The following is a 16,465-nucleotide window of genomic DNA, read 5'->3' as shown; positions in this document are numbered from 1 at the left end:
GGTCATCACATAAGCTGACCTAAAACTAACCACTGTTACTAATTAACCAGCACCTCGAATCCCTTAACAAAACTTCCAATGATTATCACAATTAACACACATTGCAAATGTCGTCATAGGTTCATCAACACTTCGAGTCTGCAAAACTCATAATAACTGCACTTCTCTTTTCCAAATCTTCCACACCGAAACTGATCACTAGTCGCTTTTGGTGGCCCACTACCATTCACAATCAAATAAAGCCTTCTCTTTTATCTTCACATTCTACATTTGTCTTTCATTACTCGCCATTTCTTCAGGACTTAGCTCCAAAATCCTCCCGGGCTTCAAATACCCGAGAAGTATTTTTCTTATGAAATCGGAATTTTTTGGAACTTAACGTTAAACATTACGGATCTGTACTTAAAAAATCTTGGCCCCATTGGATTTACCCCATTTTTGATACATTACTTGTTTCTACAAATACAATAATTTTGTAAGGGTCACAAGCTGTCACTTTATCCCTTAATTCCTCACCGATCAATCTCTCCAGATACTTTGCGTAATGCTTCTGCAAGGAGTTTGCAAATCTTGTCTACAATTTAAAAATTCTATTTATATTTTTTCTTGACAATAAGTAATCTCAACGTACATCATAGAAAGCGGATAACAGACATCCAATATTCATTTTTTGTTTTTGTTAAGAACAATGATCCAATATTCAATTGTAAATCATCTCCAAATCAGTTCAAGACATGTGTAAAGTGTGCAATCGAATATGGCCCCAAATTTTTAAGGGCCCTAAAATTTGAAAACGTCTATATAATAATTCATTATTTATATAACGTAACAATATCATTTAGATAAAAGTTTTAATTTGTAATTAGTTAGTTCACAAATCATGAATTTAAAAGGTTAGTTTATATGTATTGAAAGATTTAACGTTTGTAGAACCCATTTTTATTTATCGAACACGATCTTCAAACCCACTATCACATGCATTCACATAGATAACATCAACTCGTGATTAACACTATGATATACTCCTATATCCCAATTAAAATTCACAACTTTCACATAGATGAAATATCAATACGACAGTATACCAAGTTAATTAAGTTAACTAGCATATAAAAGTCACTAAAAGTAAATATATTTACCATATTTACACCAAAAAGATTAATTGCAAGTAAATTCACTGATTATATAATATATTCAACGAAATTATATACTTGAGAAATGATGAGACCCATCAAAATCTTAACTTAACCAGCCCTATATACAACTAAATATAAGCATAGGTTGATCATTGGATCATCGATACTCGGACATTTTTAAAGGTTGCAAAATTTTCCATATTCTTATTAGATCTTTGGTTTACCGTACATGTCCTGATATCCTTGAAGTATTCATGCTCCAGTGCAGCCTGCGCTGTAATTCTCTTGTCGGGGTCCATGTAAAGCATTTTCTGAAACAAAAAAGCCCATTAATGATTCTGTAATCAAGACTTGCATAACATTATAAGCAAACTGAAGACATAATTTAATCACACCCTAAAAAGATCAAAATCGCCAAGATTAAGATTTGGATAATTAGATGATTAGGAAAACTTTATGTTATTCTGGCGCATGTTCGCAAGTAGACGCATGATTAACCACTGATTGAAAACCGCATCAACATTCTATTGTTTGTTTTCAATCAATATAATGCCCTTCATGATGCATGAAAGTAATAATAAATACTTACAGAACATTTTAATGACAGTTTATACAAATTCAGCATATTTAAGTACTAGTAAGTAGTCTGAACGAACTTACACTTAAAAGATCAAGGCCATTTTCATCAAGATTTGGAACAACACTTGCAAGATCCTAAAAGTAGAGGATGCAAGTTAGTTTTTCAAGTAACACTAACTAACACAAATCATAGGCATTACAAATTAGGAAGGACTACACTAGAAAATTATTCACCTTCCTTGGACACCTTTGAACGTTTGAATCGAAACGAGGATAAGAAGTCACTCCGGGCCATGTGTCTTCTTCTGGAGTTCCTAATATTCTATAATAAGAAAAAAACAATCCGAATATAAATAAAGAAGGCACATGCCACACACTAAACATAAAATATAAAATCAACAAAAATACGTTACTTAAAAATACGAAACAGCTGATCAATCTCAGTTTTTCCTTTAAAAAGTGGTTTCCCAATCACCATCTCAGCAAATATACATCCAACTGACCACACATCAACGGGGGTGTAATACATACGGGATCCAAGAAGAACTTCTGGTGCCATATACCGCAGTGTCCCCACCTAAAATTTATATTAATGATATATTCAAGTGACATGTTTAATAGCGGTGATTAATGATTAATTAATCCTTGTAGTATAATAAACACATAAATAGAATGGCCAAGTGGGCTAAAAACCGGAAATATTACATTCATCTAGGTTGCAATACAAGCTACTCGGGGAGTACTCTGTTAGGATATTAGGACCCAAACAACGCAAGTGATTCTTCAAGATCACTCACCCACTTAATAAACGAAAGAATATAAATGCGAAAAAGTAAATCGACACAAGATATAACGTGGTTATATGCAATCGTTGTGATTGCTTTAGTCCACGGACCAACTAGAGATCGTTTATTTACTGAATATTTGAGAGTGGTGTATTACAATGAGATACAATGAGCTACATTTATAGGAGAAACAAGAACACTTAAGAAACTAGCAAGGAATCTTCATCATGACAAGTAATTATCATGTTTGCCAACTAACTAGCTTTACACCCTTGAATTAGCATGATCACAGCCTCAATTCAAGGTGTAAAGTATCCACTTTGCACCTAAAGCAAAAGGAGAATCAAACAAAATCGGATCCCACATGAAAAAAGGTTGCCAGCTGCTGCCAGCAAACGTGCGCGCCGTGCACACTTAAACGTGCGCGTCGTGCACACTTAAACGTGCGCGCCGTGCACACTCCTAAACTTCGAGCAAGCCTTCTGATCAAAACTTCTCTAGTGCGCGCAGGGAGAGCGCCGCGCACCATCACCGCGCACAATCAACTTGCTCTGTTTTTGATCTGTTTTTCTCTGTTTCACGCTTACCGAAATCTGCAAAATCCGTGCAAGTGTTGAAACATTTTTTTTTCTTCTCGTTTTTGTATAAATGTCTCCATACTCTAACAATCTCCCACTTGGAGACTTTGAACAAAACTCCAATCATATCAATGAATTAACCAAGAACATTAAACCACCTTCGATTACCGCCAAATACCATTTGGGACACGCACGCTCAACACATACTTCGGATGAGTAGACTTTCGATAAAAGGTCTTCAATACTACTTGTTAAACTTGTAACACCATTCACATCTCTAGTTGGGGTCTTCTCTCATCAATTCATGAGAAAACCAATTGAGGTAATGCAAAACCTCAATTTCTCCGTTGTAACCACCTTAGTAAACATATCGGCAGGATTCTTCGTACCAAGGATTTTCTCCAAGAATAAAGTGCCATCATTTATATGTTGTCGAATAAAATGATATCTTATCTTGATGTGTTTCGTTCGACTATGAAACACCGGATTCTTTCCAAGATGAACCGCACTTTGATTATCACAATACAAGACGCAATAGTCTTGTCTTTTACCCAACTCGCCTAAGAAGTTCTTCAACCACACTAGCTCTTTAGAAGCTTCTGCAATAGCCATGTATTCGGCTTCGGTGGTTGACAAAACAACACTCTTTTGCAATCTAGATAACCAACTAATCGCCGTCTTCCCCATTGTGAAAACATAACCCGTAGTGCTTTTCCCCGAATCATCACATCCACCCAAATTAGCATCCGCATAACCTCTAAGTATGAGATTGTTTTTGGAGAAACACAATCTCATATTAGAAGTACCTTTCAAATAACGAAGCAACCATTTGACCGCTTCCCAATGCTCTTTCCCCGGATTAGACATATAACGACTTACAACTCCCACTGCTTGAGCAATATCGGGTCTTGTACAAACCATGGCATACATAATACTACCCACGGCCGATGCATATGGAACCTTTTCCATATCCTTCTTGTCTCTTTCCGTTTTTGGTGATTGACTTTTCGATAACTTTAAGGTGCTTCCCAAAGGCATAGAACGAGCCTTTGAATCTTCCATGTTGAACCTCTCTACTACTTTCTCAATATATTTGGATTGATACAAGTATAGAGTACCCTTTACACGATCGCGCACAATACTCATACCAAGTATTTGCCTAGCACCGCCAAGATCTTTCATCTCGAATTCTCGGGAAAGTAATCCCTTCAACTTGTTAATTTCGGACATGTTTGAACCTGCAAGCAACATGTCATCAACATACAACAATAAGATTATGTAAGAAGACTTGAATTTCTTCAAGTAGCAACAGTGATCCGCTTCACATCTTAAGAAACCAATCTTCTTCATAAACTCGTCAAACTTCAAGTACCATTGCCGAGGTGCTTGCTTCAATCCATACAAACTTTTATTTAGCTTACAAACCTACTTCTCTTTACCGTTTACCTCAAAGCTCTCGGGTTGCCTCATGTAGATCTCTTCAACAAGATCACCATGTAAGAATGCAGTTTTTACATCTAGTTGCTCAAGATGTAAGTCTTCGGATGCGATTATAGAAAGTACCAAACGGATAGTAGTCATTTTAACTACCGGTGAAAATATCTCTTTGTAGTCAACCCCTTCCTTTTGTTGAAAGCCTTTGACTACCAAACGAGCCTTGTACCTTTTCTTGCCATCCGACTCATTCTTGATTCGATACACCCATTTGTTTTGCAACGCCCTTTTATCATGAGGTAACTTCACTAGTGACCAAGTTTTATTCTTCTCAAGTGACCCCATCTCTTCTTTCATGGCAAGCTCCCATTGTATGAATTCTTTTGTTTTCCTTGCCTCAAAGTAACTTTCGGGTTCACCATTCTCGGTATAGAGCAAGTAGTTTGCTGATGGAGAATACCTAAGATTAGGTTTGGGCACTCTAGTCGAGCGTCTTGGTGTAGGAGTAACCGGAATGGTTGGACCTGTTTCATTTGTGTCCTCCTCATCACTAGAGCTCGCACTATGTTCGGAATCATCACCGCTTTCCGAATCATCCCCATCATTAGCATTTTCCGACGCCTCACCGTTATTTGGCAATTCATTTGTAACAACCCAAACCAAACCACGACAATTCCCGTTAAATTTCACAACATAAAAAAAAAATTCTGGTGCAGTTCATTTGCGCGGCGCGCCAGGTGGGTGCGCGGCGCGCCAAACCACCTGGACAGCCCGCTGTCCCCGGAAGTCAATTTAACGAAAATGTTTGACTAGTTCCCGACATTTTTAGCCAAAACGCTTTTAACCATAAATTCATATATATAAAACTAGCACGTTTAATTAATAAAATTGAGTTTACGAAGCGGGTCCCACAACGACCCATTTTACCACCTTAAGTACCGAAATACAATATTTGACCAAAAGACTTTTAATACAACAAAGCCGAGCATGGCGATTGGGAATACGCTACCCAATCCTAAATGATCCAAAAGTAAGTCACTAAAGCAACTATGCACGTCTTCTAGTCCTCGCGCTTACCCGAGCCACCAATCCGCATGCAATCTATAAAAAGAGTCAACAACGAGAGGGTAAGCTAACGCTTAGTGAATGATAATATACTACATACATATATATGCATAAAATGGACACGCCACATAAATAAACAAATACCGCATACCGGAGCGTCCAAGCCTAAAGGCAAGCTAATCTAAGTATACCATACGATCACTAAGCAACAAGCTAATAATACCATCAATAAGGTAAGTTCACCAACGTCAATGTGAACAACGCCAATAACTACCCCCGGAGGGTTAACTACATCACGACAACACAACATTAATCACGAATTAGCAATTCGACAATCATGCAACATATCGTGCATATACCAATAACCGCAAGTCCACAATAGCTAGCAATACCAAAAGCATATAGTTCATAATTAAATATGCCAATACATAACTCATACAACCATGGTTAACCAAGTACACAAGAGAACGGTACATGAAAGTCCGTTGGAGTTCATAACATCCACTAGTGTTACTTACACACCGCGTAATCACTAGTCCCCCGGGTGATGTCTTAAACACCGCGACTAACTCACCCTTACAACAATGTGGCGTCTTAAACACCGCGACGAATCCACACTTCATTCAATACAATGAGTGGTGTCTTGAACACCGCGACACTTCCACTCCCATGACATTGTGGTGTCTTAAACACCGCGACAATACCACAAGTCAATTACACAATGAGTAGTGTCTTAAACACCGCGACAATACTACTCGTCAATTCCACAATGAGTAGTGTCTTAAACACCGCGACAATACTACTCGTACAACACAATTAAATACATTACATACATACACGCATAATTATTCCACTCACAACCACGTGTGATAACGTACACCCAAAATGTGTACTTTGCCAAAGGTAGTCAACCAAAACGCACAACCGTGCCAATTGGACCTATGCACAAGTCCATCAAATCCACCTATATGTGAAGTGAGCTCTATAGCCGAGAATAACTTCACCCGACCCGCACCCATCCTACACATACATATGCATATAGGATATTAACACTCACCTTGAAGTCTTGATGAAAGCTTCCAAATAATCTGCAACTCGCCAATGGAAAATACCTATTCCATTATCATAATTACAACAATACACTTAGAATGGATTCACAAATCAACCCAAATTGACACTTAGTGCAAATTTGACCCAAATGCACTTCCAAGTACAAAACGCACCCAAAATTAACCAATAATCACTAACACAAGTGAGAATGGTCTTAATACGCCAATTAAACCCGATCATAGGTGTTAAACACCTATCTTGCCCAAAATGACACTTAAACCCTAGTTTGACCCATAAGAAGTCAATATCACGCTATTAGCAAGTTTTGACACCAACACATATTTAACTCGGTTTAACACTTCAACTTAATCCATTTTAAGTTTATAAACTTTGTTAAATCGCCAATTGGGTCATAATCACCACCAAACCCTAATTTGACCCAAAGTCAAAGTTAGTCAACCAAATAACCCTAAATAGGTTTCAATACTTCCACAATCACTAAACCTAGTGATTAAACCCAATTTCAAGTTCTAAACATAACCAATTTGTTCACCAAACCGAAATCCACCAACAATAACAATAAACCCGATTACTAGCATCACTAAAGTCACTTCATCACCTAAAAGGGTTTTACAACCAATTAACTCAAAACCCTAACTTGAATATCAATTCACTAAGATGAAATTCGGAGTTAGAACTTACCAATACCGCCAAAATGATGCCGTTGACGAGTGGAACAACTTTGATACCCGAGCTTTGGTGAGAATCCAACTCCTTCTTCTCCAAATCAAGCTCTCTCTCACTAAAAGTGGGTTTCTCTCACTAGGGTTTGAAGAGAGTGTTTGTGGTGGGTGAGAATGTGATCCAAACTGATCAAAGGATCAGTTTTGATGACCCCAAACCGTCCCCAAGTGAAAAGACCAAAGTACCCTTCATTTAAAGCCTTTAAAAAGGCTGAAAATTGCTTCTGACCCATTCGGCGCGCCGCGCCACATTGTGGAGCGCCGCTCCACTCTGCAGGTCAGATTTCAGAAACTTGTTTTGGCCATAACTTTTTGACCGTAGCTCCGTTTTCGATGAATCAAATATCGTTGGAAACGTAATAAGATTTTCTTTCCAATGGTAAGGCTTTGAAACATCAACACAAACTTTATTTGGGGTTGAAAAGGTACGTACACACCTTGTACCTCAAACAACGTCCAGTTTTCCTTCGACGGTCGAGCAAGCAACACCTACATGTTGTGCACACTCCATACACACATAGTACACCTTAAATACATTATGTACAATAAATATTTGGGTCTTACAACTCTCCCCCACTTAGAATCGATCACGTCCTCGTGATCCTCGTCACTTAACCAAACGGACCACACTCCACGGTCCTCAACATAAGTCCCAATCCGACTTTCCTAAGCAATTCTTCCCGACGAATCGCCTTCCACAACTAAATCGTCATCCACGATTTTTCTCAAATCCACAATCCGAGCACTAAAACCATACTCATTCCCTCGCATCGGGAAACTCATCCCATCTCTAACCGAGATATCACTCCTCTAGCGTACCATTACCAAGTACCGTGCTAAAGCAACCAAGTCTCAACCTAAGGTCAACAACCCGAAACGATGAAGACCGAACCAAACGAATCCTTACGGATAACACCAATCACTAAACATCCCTTGTAGCGCATAATACAACCAATACGCAACTACCGTAACATCATAAGCGAACGACTAGAACCGCTAGCGTCCAATCGACTATAACAACTTAAAACCCTAGGCGTACAAAATCGACCATTGTCACGCCCGTAACGACATGTGAGCGAAATACGACTATCGCATCAGTAATCACACAATACGGTCCTCACGATCCCACCATAGGAGTATAAAACAACTGATAGATCACTCAACACCGGATGAAGTCAGCGGACCCGAAAGTCATGCTTCACCGATATAACAATACCTCATGGTGAAGTCAGCGGACCCCGAAAGTCATGCTTCACCACTATAACAATACCTCACACAACGAGTAGTGCAACATCGCGCTCCGCTACACTATAGTGAACCCTAACGGATACCGCTAACCGTCTACACTATCGAGCAAGAACCACCTATATCAAACATAGGAACCAAACAATAATTCTCTAAAAGAGAATCCGACACACACACATCCCTTAACCGAGGGATTTCACCTTGCTCGTCAAACACATCCATTATCTCACAATGAGATTTACCACATTACCACCTCGGTGGTAATTTAAATCCAAACCAATAGTACAACTTGAACCAAAATTGTACTCCACCACAAATCGACCAAAAACTAGGTCCCAACACAAGTTTCGGATCTACCATAAGCACTATCCGAAATCTCACCTTAAAACTTCCTCGTGCGGGAGTGTAACTCCCCCACTTGGAACTACGTTCCATATCCATAACTCGTACTACCGTACAGTGCTACCAAATGTAGACTTTACCAACGATTGGGTACACACGACCCATCACCACATCTCGCTCTAACCTCGAGTTCACGAAGGATTTTAACCAATCCTTATACACTTTGAACGAAAGCGTACCGCAACACAATCGGAGTCGAACACCACGCTAGTAGGTATAAAAGAGGCACCTAATGTTGCATCATGTAGACTCCATTACCAACACACATCGAGATTAAAAACACTCGATCTCAAGGGTTCCAACCACCCGACGAACCTCATGGTTCATCACTTCAACATAAAAGCGAACACGCGCTTAACAATCGAACACCAAAACCATTTCCGTGGCTTGGTAGAAACATTTCTCAAATATCAAGGAATGCTTGGTTGCACCAAGTCTTACGCCCTTCGCCCGACAATCAAACGTCACCATAGGGTACTTCCATTAGGAACGTCACCCATAACAACAATATGCACAACACAAGGCATTAACAACTCAAACTCAAACGGCATCGAACATTCCCAAGACTTGTGACTCCTCATGCCACCATTGTAACATCTAGACGCGCTAGAATTCGATATACTCGTCCGTGTACCACCCGTGCTCACGCTCGGACCCTTAGTCCTCTTACTCGGAGCACCATAAGAAACAACCCTTATCTCCCTTGAAGGTTCACCCTTCTTCGATCGTGTATGCGACTCGAAACCCCTAGCCAAGTCGAATAATTCCGAAAACGATTTCGCTTGACCACGACTAATTTTACTTTTCAAGTCGTCATTCAAAGTCCAATAGAAATCCCCCATTAACAAACGATCACTTCCCAAATACTCCGGACAAAAACGAGCCTTCGCCATAAAGGTCGTCTTGAGAGTACTCAAATCCATAGATCCTTGTCGCAAGTTTCGCAACTCATTACTCAATTCCCACAAATCGGCCGAAGTCCGGAACTCCTCGAAGAATTCCTCCTTAAACTCGTCCCACGATAAGACCATAAACGTTTCACCACCAACAAGATCAATCTTACCATCCAACCAATCCCTTGCCCTACCCCGCAACAAACTAGTTGCGAGCCTCGTCTTCTTCTCGGGAGGGCAATCAATCGTGCGAAAACGCCCTTCGACATCCGAAATCCAAGTTGTGCTTACCAATGGATCCGGTTTCCCGTCGTACATCGGTGGTTTAGTCCTCATGAAGCTCTTAAGATAACGCTTCATTTCGCCACTACTTTGAAGTTTGGAATACTTCCTATCCATTTCTTCTCGAAACGCTCTCATTTGCTCCGCAACGGCGGCCGCAACTCTAGCGTTAAACTCCACGTTATTCGCCTCGATCTCGTTTCGCGTCGTCAATCTCAAAATGCAAAACGATTAGATCACGAACGTATAAAATCGCACGCACAACTCCGTCCCATCTTGCTAAACACTCGTCGTACATCACTCGTTAGACGCGATTTGCACCCGTAATAAGGTTTGCAAGTTCTTATTACGCACGCACGCCGCATCGACTTGTTAGTACAACGACCGTCTCGCTCGATCACATAAACAAACACATCAAGATTCTACGCGATACAAACATACGCGAGAATTATTTTCACAACACAAATAACATATTAATAATATCCGCATTACTAATACAAACGTTAGTCAACCTATAACAAGGCACTAACTAAACCTATTCCTGACCCGTAATCCTACAAGTCCCGCAACAAAGTAAGCACACACAAAGTCTAAGTCTAGGCACCTATCTCAAGTCACCTAAATCCCTTAGACCATGCTCTGATACCACTTGTAACAACCCAAACCAAACCACGACAATTCCCGTTAAATTTCACAACATAAAAAAAAATTTTCTGGTGCAGTTCATTTGCGCGGCGCGCCAGGTGGGTGCGCGGCGCGCCAAACCACCTGGACAGCCCGCTGTCCCGGAAGTCAATTTAACGAAAATGTTTGACTAGTTCCCGACATTTTTAGCCAAAACGCTTTTAACCATAAATTCATATATATAAAACTAGCACGTTTAATTAATAAAATTGAGTTTACGAAGCGGGTCCCACAACGACCCATTTTACCACCTTAAGTACCGAAATACAATATTTGACCAAAAGACTTTTAATACAACAAAGCCGAGCATGGCGATTGGGAATACGCTACCCAATCCTAAATGATCCAAAAGTAAGTCACTAAAGCAACTATGCACGTCTTCTAGTCCTCGCGCTTACCCGAGCCACCAATCCGCATGCAATCTATAAAAAGAGTCAACAACGAGAGGGTAAGCTAACGCTTAGTGAATGATAATATACTACATACATATATATGCATAAAATGGACACGCCACATAAATAAACAAATACCGCATACCGGAGCGTCCAAGCCTAAAGGCAAGCTAATCTAAGTATACCATACGATCACTAAGCAACAAGCTAATAATACCATCAATAAGGTAAGTTCACCAACGTCAATGTGAACAACGCCAATAACTACCCCCGGAGGGTTAACTACATCACGACAACACAACATTAATCACGAATTAGCAATTCGACAATCATGCAACATATCGTGCATATACCAATAACCGCAAGTCCACAATAGCTAGCAATACCAAAAGCATATAGTTCATAATTAAATATGCCAATACATAACTCATACAACCATGGTTAACCAAGTACACAAGAGAACGGTACATGAAAGTCCGTTGGAGTTCATAACATCCACTAGTGTTACTTACACACCGCGTAATCACTAGTCCCCCGGGTGATGTCTTAAACACCGCGACTAACTCACCCTTACAACAATGTGGCGTCTTAAACACCGCGACGAATCCACACTTCATTCAATACAATGAGTGGTGTCTTGAACACCGCGACACTTCCACTCCCATGACATTGTGGTGTCTTAAACACCGCGACAATACCACAAGTCAATTACACAATGAGTAGTGTCTTAAACACCGCGACAATACTACTCGTCAATTCCACAATGAGTAGTGTCTTAAACACCGCGACAATACTACTCGTACAACACAATTAAATACATTACATACATACACGCATAATTATTCCACTCACAACCACGTGTGATAACGTACACCCAAAATGTGTACTTTGCCAAAGGTAGTCAACCAAAACGCACAACCGTGCCAATTGGACCTATGCACAAGTCCATCAAATCCACCTATATGTGAAGTGAGCTCTATAGCCGAGAATAACTTCACCCGACCCGCACCCATCCTACACATACATATGCATATAGGATATTAACACTCACCTTGAAGTCTTGATGAAAGCTTCCAAATAATCTGCAACTCGCCAATGGAAAATACCTATTCCATTATCATAATTACAACAATACACTTAGAATGGATTCACAAATCAACCCAAATTGACACTTAGTGCAAATTTGACCCAAATGCACTTCCAAGTACAAAACGCACCCAAAATTAACCAATAATCACTAACACAAGTGAGAATGGTCTTAATACGCCAATTAAACCCGATCATAGGTGTTAAACACCTATCTTGCCCAAAATGACACTTAAACCCTAGTTTGACCCATAAGAAGTCAATATCACGCTATTAGCAAGTTTTGACACCAACACATATTTAACTCGGTTTAACACTTCAACTTAATCCATTTTAAGTTTATAAACTTTGTTAAATCGCTAATTGGGTCATAATCACCACCAAACCCTAATTTGACCCAAAGTCAAAGTTAGTCAACCAAATAACCCTAAATAGGTTTCAATACTTCCACAATCACTAAACCTAGTGATTAAACCCAATTTCAAGTTCTAAACATAACCAATTTGTTCACCAAACCGAAATCCACCAACAATAACAATAAACCCGATTACTAGCATCACTAAAGTCACTTCATCACCTAAAAGGGTTTTACAACCAATTAACTCAAAACCCTAACTTGAATATCAATTCACTAAGATGAAATTCGGAGTTAGAACTTACCAATACCGCCAAAATGTTGCCGTTGACGAGTGGAACAACTTTGATACCCGAGCTTTGGTGAGAATCCAACTCCTTCTTCTCCAAATCAAGCTCTCTCTCACTAAAAGTGGGTTTCTCTCACTAGGGTTTGAAGAGAGTGTTTGTGGTGGGTGAGAATGTGATCCAAACTGATCAAAGGATCAGTTTTGATGACCCCAAACCGTCCCCAAGTGAAAAGACCAAAGTACCCTTCATTTAAAGCCTTTAAAAAGGCTGAAAATTGCTTCTGACCCATTCGGCGCGCCGCGCCACATTGTGGAGCGCCGCTCCACTCTGCAGGTCAGATTTCAGAAACTTGTTTTGGCCATAACTTTTTGACCGTAGCTCCGTTTTCGATGAATCAAATATCGTTGGAAACGTAATAAGATTTTCTTTCCAATGGTAAGGCTTTGAAACATCAACACAAACTTTATTTGGGGTTGAAAAGGTACGTACACACCTTGTACCTCAAACAACGTCCAGTTTTCCTTCGACGGTCGAGCAAGCAACACCTACATGTTGTGCACACTCCATACACACATAGTACACCTTAAATACATTATGTACAATAAATATTTGGGTCTTACATCATTGTTTCCCAAACTCCCACTAGAACCTGCAAGATCATCAATAGAAACATCGTCAAAAGTAACTTGACTCGGTTTAGGACTCCCCGTTTCCGGTTTACCATAGACCGAATCTTCATCAAAAGTAACATCTCGTCAAAAGTGTTGAAACATTTTTTTTTCTTTCTCGTTTTTGTATAAATGTCTCCATACTCTAACATACTCGGTCGGAACTTTTGAGGGAGTACTCAGCTCCGAGTAGAATACTTAAGCATTGATAAATGTTAACTTTTAAACAAACAAATATTAGGAATATATGTTTTAATTTTTTGAAAGTTTTCAGTAATTATTTAGAGGCAAGAGCTAAAGAACATACAAAAGCATAGCCTACCAAGAGTGGATAATTGTATATATTTACTTATTTATGTTAGTTTTGTCTTTTACCCCTCTAACCTTGTTCCCAAAATCATAAAACCTTAACCCAAATTTTCAGCACTAGTTCAAGATCCAGCGTATATACAGATCCTGTGACAATTAAAACTGAACGGTAAGTTTTTCTTTTTGTTTTTTTTTTGTTTTTTTTTTATTTTTTTTTTTTATGAATGAATGCAGAGAATTAAAGATGTAATCACTTGTGGCTTTTTAATCTTTATACTCGATCAATATTTGAATATGGTAGAGCATGTTCCAACAGACCATGGACCGAGTAAGGTTACTCAACTCGGCCTTCATCTTTTCCATGAACTCGGCGAGTACTCCCCGAGTTAAACCGAGTTCTGAAACCCCAAAGTTCATGTGTTGCAATTGAACAAAAACTCAAAAAACATAGACTTACATCTTTTGTTAAAGATCTGATTTTAAAATGAACATTCCTGGCCAAACCAAAGTCTGCAATTTTGACAACATTGTTCTTACGATCTATCAACAAATTACCAGGCTTTAGATCTCTATGCACCACTCGATGAGAATGACAACAAGCAATTCCACACAATATTTGATATAAGATCATCTGAAAGTTAAAGAGGATAACAAAAAGTTACAACAAGTAGAAAATGTTATAGAACTTGGAATCCAATTATCCAACATATAACTAAATTAAACTATGATGATACGAATACCAAATTAAACTAGGATTATAACTCAATGGGGTCCTAAAAATTTTTTCGGTACCAATTATATTAGATTGTTATTCTAGTGATAATTTTCCTTCATAAAAATTATAAATTCGAAAAATTATAATTTAGTGGTGTTCTATACAATTTAAAAGAAATATTATAGATTTGAAAAATATATGGGGTCATACATTTAAATTTAGTGGTGTCCTATACAATTTACAGAGTATTTTCTACTAAAAATTTTCAAACTAGCAGTGTCCCGTGACCTCACGGGTCTCTTATTAAAATCGCCTCTGATACCAAATCTACTCACTTTTACGAGAGTAAGATTCTTTGAGAACTCTGGACAAGATTTCATGTATGTCCTCAAGTCGAAGTCTAGGTACTCAAGAAGCAGATACACTTTTCCATCACACACAACATCATGCACTCTGTCAACAAACAATAGTATAGTATATTCAATTTATAATTCATTGGCGGCACATATAATAAGATAAATATATTAATGGACTATATTCAAAAAAACTGGGATAACAATATACTAATAGCTGACTATTGCTTAGTTGAAAGTAATTAGTTACCTAATGACATTTTCATGTTTCACCAGTTTTAACAAGGTGATCTCTCTAATAGCCGTGCTTAAGCATCCCTTATCGTCTTCTTTCGAAAAAAACATCTTCACGGCAACAATTTCATTGGGTTTTTTGTGACGTACTTTGTAAACCGCACCATATGTTCCTTCACCAAGCCTCTCAAGCTTCTCATACTGTACGTGGTAGTAGAAAATATCACACATCCAGTCACCAAAAGAAAAGAAAAAAAAGTTTAGTAATAATAAAAGAATTAATAATTCCTTAAGCATCCTGTACTCATACCTGCTCCATGATCGACTAGAAACAAAGTATGTGTTCAGTAAAAATAATATCTAAATCAAGGCAACACCGACAGATTAAGAAGAATTAGTTAAGAAACAAAATAAAAAGTTGCTCCTACTAAACAATTAATCATAGTAACTTACAAACACCACAATGAAATTAAGCATAAGTCAAATATTATACATACGTAAATTAAGCAGTGTTGCAGGAATTCGGTTTTACTGGCCGATGGTGATTACACGTTTTTTGAGAGTCGCAATGAATCTGCAGATTAACGAAAATCAGCAACGAAATTCGGTTTTAATAGAGTTAACACCGATTAGTCGGTAACCTGGCAGAATAATCTCGGTCAACTTGGGGAGTAACTGGTCAACAGGGTGGTGAAATAAGAGAATAATAATGTGGCTAGGGTTTGGATTTATCTGATTATTACGTTGAGTTAGAGGATTATTCCTTAAAGCCCAAGCAACCCGGTCCAAGAATGTCTGGGGTTTGGAACACATCTATACGTGAATACACGGTTGAATTAAGTGATGTTTTTTTACGGAGTATATTATATTAGTAATTAGTAATATCCTTATCCTTATCTCTATTACTGATAAGGAAATATATATATATGTCCACTTGCAAATATAATATAAATTCTGAAAATCAATAAATTCGACTTTAAGGCGTTGTATACTCAGATTTGTATGAGTGCGTAAAAGCTTTGCTCACACTTGTTACTCAATATTATGAGCGAATTCTACCTTGCTAGCAATTACAGAAAGTACAGTAAAAAGACGTATGAAATGAAAACTAAATTTAACCACAGAAGGCAAATTTCCCCAACTTAGAAAATCAATCCATAACAAATTATGCCAGCGGAAGATTTCGA

The 16,465-nt window shown here is 38.6% G+C and overlaps 1 protein-coding gene across 1 annotated transcript; it reads right to left on the bottom strand.

Annotated features, from left to right (window-relative positions):
• Window positions 1–427: 427 nt before the first annotated feature.
• Window positions 428–15,597, bottom strand: LOC139869267 (cell division control protein 2 homolog A-like). Its single transcript, XM_071857584.1, has 9 exons — window positions 15,589–15,597; window positions 15,295–15,479; window positions 15,027–15,144; window positions 14,434–14,607; window positions 2,129–2,292; window positions 1,950–2,037; window positions 1,797–1,850; window positions 1,361–1,447; window positions 428–574 (listed from the first exon to the last, which is right to left on the bottom strand). The coding sequence occupies exons 1-9, from the start codon at window positions 15,595–15,597 to the stop codon at window positions 428–430; spliced, it is 1,026 nt and encodes a 341-aa protein (XP_071713685.1).
• Window positions 15,598–16,465: the final 868 nt, after the last annotated feature.

The sequence above is a fragment of the Rutidosis leptorrhynchoides genome, chromosome 9 (assembly GCF_046630445.1).
Source record: "Rutidosis leptorrhynchoides isolate AG116_Rl617_1_P2 chromosome 9, CSIRO_AGI_Rlap_v1, whole genome shotgun sequence".
Taxonomy (NCBI): Eukaryota; Viridiplantae; Streptophyta; class Magnoliopsida; order Asterales; family Asteraceae; genus Rutidosis; species Rutidosis leptorrhynchoides.
Note: the sequence above shows the minus strand (reverse complement) of the source record. Positions and strands in the feature narration are given on the sequence as shown.

What these genes read in the sequence shown, in the direction of transcription:
- LOC139869267 (XM_071857584.1), bottom strand. An exon ending in AAACATGAAAATGTCATTAG is followed by an intron (nt 15,145 to 15,294) that starts GTAACTAATTAC and finishes GTTTGTTGACAG; the next exon opens with AGTGCATGATGTTGTGTGTG. An exon ending in TTCAAAGGTGTCCAAGGAAG is followed by an intron (nt 1,851 to 1,949) that starts GTGAATAATTTT and finishes CTCTACTTTTAG; the next exon opens with GATCTTGCAAGTGTTGTTCC.